Source organism: Antedon mediterranea, chromosome 8 (genome assembly GCF_964355755.1).
Source record: "Antedon mediterranea chromosome 8, ecAntMedi1.1, whole genome shotgun sequence".
Taxonomy (NCBI): Eukaryota; Metazoa; Echinodermata; class Crinoidea; order Comatulida; family Antedonidae; genus Antedon; species Antedon mediterranea.
This window is the reverse complement of record NC_092677.1, coordinates 338,245-342,850: the sequence shown is the minus strand read 5'-3', so window position 1 is coordinate 342,850 and position 4,606 is coordinate 338,245. Positions and strand designations below refer to the sequence as shown.

The 4,606-nt window shown below is 32.0% G+C and overlaps 1 protein-coding gene across 1 annotated transcript; it reads right to left on the bottom strand.

Annotated features, from left to right (window-relative positions):
* Positions 1–519: 519 nt before the first annotated feature.
* On the bottom strand, positions 520–4,233 carry LOC140056185 (rRNA 2'-O-methyltransferase fibrillarin-like). Its single transcript, XM_072101479.1, has 10 exons — positions 4,141–4,233; positions 3,493–3,624; positions 3,278–3,328; positions 3,025–3,090; positions 2,810–2,904; positions 2,327–2,503; positions 2,015–2,147; positions 1,726–1,838; positions 1,329–1,474; positions 520–1,233 (listed from the first exon to the last, which is right to left on the bottom strand). The coding sequence occupies exons 1-10, from the start codon at positions 4,151–4,153 to the stop codon at positions 1,212–1,214; spliced, it is 948 nt and encodes a 315-aa protein (XP_071957580.1). The 5' UTR covers positions 4,154–4,233; the 3' UTR covers positions 520–1,211.
* Positions 4,234–4,606: the final 373 nt, after the last annotated feature.

Genomic DNA, 4,606 nt, shown 5'->3' with positions numbered 1-4,606 from the left:
TGTTCTTTATTCGAATATATGCAAATTACTTCCCATGGAAGAGCTCTCGCTGATGACGCGATGGTATTCGCGTTGCCATAACAGTGTCAATCAATTATCGGCGTCTTTGTTAATAAAAATAGCTCCGCCTAGTAATTAGGTATTTCAACCAATCAGCGATCGAGTAGTTATTTTTACATAGAGCAGCCGAGAGAGGGCTCTCGTCAAGGATTTAATCACATGACCAGAGATTTGCTTCGGCAGAATTTCCCGGCAAAAATAAACTCCTCGTGTATTTTTGTCAATCTTGGTTTCTGTGCCATTTTCCGAGGAGAAAAAATCCCTGTACTGGTGTATCTTAAGTTTTGTTATTATATTTATCAGGTGAAACAATTGTTGGTGTATTTGATTATTTACTATTTGTGTAGTAGGAGGCCCACATCTGTACTATATGAAGACATAGTCAATAGAAAGTTTACTTTCCCTTGACTATGATGAAGATTAAAGTTCTTCTAATAATAATTGCTGAAACTACTGTACTATCATTTATCAAAAAACATTTATTTCATAAAATCTCATTTAATGACAACATGATTGATTCAATGTCGAGGACATGATCACCGGCATTGGATCAACAAAGTCACTTGCTTTAAAATGCTTACGTCTTAACAAGTTATGTGCTAGTTTACTTAATTAAGTGCTACTAATACTTAGGCAGGAATCAGAGGGGAAAAGATAAAAGCAATCATTGCTTTACAACCATGGTACAGTATATACAAAATAGTTGATATTCTCAAACTTGTTCAATAAAGTGTAGACCGGTGTAAGTATAGAACCGATACGTTTACACAAATAATGTTTAAACATACTTTTCTACTATTCTTCTTCAAACTCCCAATTGTTGGTTTCTTTTTTAATTATTATCTTAAAATACACTTATTTATTATTCTCTAATATTTATAGCATATGACATATTTTGACATGGATTCTATCATGGAATGTTACACAATACAATGACTACATGTCTTTATACTGTACTATGTATTTTCAACTCTAACTTTATTTTTACTTTATTTAGATTAAACTGGCACAATGTCTAATGTTGTTAGAGTACTAACGAAAATAATCATCAACAAATATATTTTATAGATGAAAATAAATGAAGGAATTAAGCATTTCAAAATGTATTTTTTAGAATTTCCTTATTAAAAGAAAATAAACATTAAGTCTTCTCACTTCTTTTTTGGAGGTGGTCTGAAAGATAAAAAATATCAAATATAAAAAAAAAAATCACATTATAAAAAAATTATAAATTAATGAAAAAATTAAAATGAATTAATTAAAATTACCTGTATGTGCCAACTACTACAGCATGATCTCTTTCGTAGGGTTCAAGGGTCAATTGTTCTTGCGGTTTTAGTCGTTCTGCTTGGAGTTTTTTAACCTCCTCAGCAAACACTGCTTCAGGTTGTGCTGTGCTGTCAATACAATTTGCCTGTAGAAAATAATTACAGTATAACATTTAGTCATGTGAAGCAATTACAGGGATGGCACATGGAATACTGTGCGATTAGTGTTTCCTTGCAAAGATAATTGTGTTTTTTTTTCTTTCTGTGCTCTGTTCTGGGTAGACCAACTGGCATAGGTGTTTAGCACCTGTTTGGTCTTTCCTTGCCTTTTATACTTGTTTTCTCTTCTTTTTATTGTGTATGCCAGATTGAATAAATAAATAATAAAAATAAATACCTTAATTGAAATTACAAAATTTCCCTCATTTTTTAGGAAATGATGTGAATTAATTGCAACAATTCTAGCTTGGTCCGGTTGAGCAACATCAGCAAATACGGTATCAACCATTCCTTTAAGAAAAATTTCAGAAATATTGGAGCAATTAGGAATCAATTAAAAAAAAGTAAAACAACACATTATATGTTTTGTTAGACAGTGTTTCTATATATATATATATATAAACACCATACACCATTTATTTTGTTTTACAGTGTTTTACACCAACAATCTAAGTTCTTGTACTTACCTACTAGCATTCTGTATTTATGTGGGTGTCTGGCGTCCTCTATGATTGGTATCACATTCGTTCGTTTCTTTGCTACGTTTATTAAATCTCTGCCAGATCTGTGCGAAAATTCAACAGCATACACAAGACCACTCTAAAAAAGAACAAATATTATTGTGAAGTTTGTTACAATGTCTTAATTTAAAATCTTATCTCATTTTACTTGATATTTTGCTACACTTTAACTAAAACCATGTTTTTTAAACCCAAGCCTCAAAGACAAGCCTACACTTAGTATTAACACACCACCATAATTAAAAGAAGTTGACTTACTGGTCCCACAATATCTGAAACATGGGAGACAGTGGTACCGGAAGCAGCACCAAGGTAGAGAACTTTACTACCAGGCTTTATGTGGATTTTATCAATACCACCAAGAATAGCTGCTGCTAACTTAGATCTAAACGGATTCCATGCTCTGTACTCGATTTTACCCTCTTCACCAGGTTGCTGAAAGCACAAAGAAATAATCAATAAAAATCAATCTATTCCATAAAACTAAGGATATGTAAAACTGTCATCAAAAAGTTATGGAAAAAGGAACTCCAAATAAGCAAAGCTTTTAACCGAAACCCTTAAAAACAAATAAGGTAATAAGAAGTTATTCATATCAATAAAAAACAAGAATTACTTTAAAAGAAGATGATAATAGTGAAATAATTACAAAGTAACAACAGAATCAGATATTGTTCAATATCAAATCAAACACTATGAATGAATAAGTCGTACAATTGAATAAAAAGCATCAAGTGTTACCTCTACTGCAATTCTTTTTTCCCCATACACAGACTCTCCTATCACCATGTTACGCGTAACTAAGGCATCTTCTTTGCCACGTGCAATAAACACGCCTACAAAAGAAAAACAAACAAAAATAATGAAGTTTGAACTTGGTTTTACCAACAAGTTTAATTTTCTGTATATTTTTGGAAACTGCAAATTTATCTATATTATTTATTTGGGTTGCTTACCCTGAATTCTGTGAGGCTCAATTGACACAGATCTACCAGCTCCAAATCCACCTCTGCCTCCACGACCTGTAATCAAATAGAAAAAAAAAAATAACATGAAGTATGTTTCAACAAACCAAATATTGTATAGTTATTAGTATTTTTGTTTTTAAATTCCAAAATTTTTGCAACAATAAATTAAATTTTTAATATAATAATAATAATTTATAAAAACACTGCTTGATTGCTGCCAAAGAACAAACTAGTTACAAACCTCCTCCTCTTCCACGTCCACCACCACGACCTCTTCCTCCGGGACTAAAACCTACAAATACAAAACATGATGATTAATAATCATAATATTAAATTTATTCTTGAGATATTTATTATTGAAAAATAAAAGAAATGTACAGAACTGAAGGCAGCCTAAAGTCTGAATACAAAACAAAATATAAATACATTAAAACAAATGGTTAAGCTGTAACTTACCACCACGGCCACCTCTACCTCCTCCTCTCCCTCCAAAGCCGCCACCTCTACTACCAAAACCACCTCCTCGTCCGCCTCTACCACCTCGTCCTCCTCTGTCGCTACCACGGCCACGTGGAGAAAAGCCAAATCCTGAAAATAATAATAATAAATATGTACACATTTCGAAAGATAAAGGTCTTCTTTGTCTTTTTGTTGATGTTTTACTGTGACTTTCTTTGTAGTGTGCTAGACTAGTCATAAAATTATGCCTGAAAGAAAACATGATGCATTTGATACAAAAATTAAAACATGAATAAGATTTTTTAGCTTAGTAGTAGAGAAAAAGCAAACATGGATTAAAATATTACATATTAATGACAGACACTACCCAAAAGTAGTTGGTAAAAAGGAATGGTTAGGCCCAGACAACTTCACCGAATCCACCACCACGCGTGTTTACACATTCTTTCACCTCAAGTGTACATCGTCGCGTGGCATGGTGGTCACGGTGTAGGCTAGCTAGGCCTAAGTTTTGGATGGCCCAATACTAATAATTGTCATACTAATTACTCTTTATCAAGCAATCCGCCAGCAAAAATAACTTAATTAAAATAATAAGGAAGTTGACGTTTCTAATAATCGTTACAATAATTAATTTATACATACCTGGTCTGCCCATATTATTATTATTATTGACTACAATATTTTAGAATTAAAAACAGAATCCAACACGTGCATGTTCTTTGATCACAAACGATGCGGTGCCCATGCGCTTTTAATTGTATTCATAGAGGTCGCTGTTGATAATTTTGTAATGATCAACAAGATGACGAAAAAGGATTTTGTATTCTTTTTCTGAAGTGTGGCATTTATCTGGTCGGCGTAAACTATATTCATTTAGATCGTTACTTACTGGTACCTATTCAAATTTGTCTACCTACTATCTATTTTACAGTATTTATTACTGTTTTGTCTTATTGATTTTTAAGTTTTGGTTTAAATGGTTTTGTTTCTCTTTTATTGCATACCATTAGTAATTTTTGTATACAGATAATAATAGCCTACATAATATTTTGTTTTAATTGAGAATTTCGATTAAAGTCAATAAATGAAGATTTGTTCATATTTGTTC

Bases quoted from the DNA above. Each gene is read 5' to 3' on its own strand.
- LOC140056185 (XM_072101479.1), bottom strand. The intron at 3,329-3,492 runs GTAAGTTACAGC...TTGTATTTGTAG, and splicing joins AGGTAGAGGTGGCCGTGGTG to GTTTTAGTCCCGGAGGAAGA. The intron at 1,839-2,014 runs GTAAGTACAAGA...TTTTTCTTAAAG, and splicing joins TAAATACAGAATGCTAGTAG to GAATGGTTGATACCGTATTT.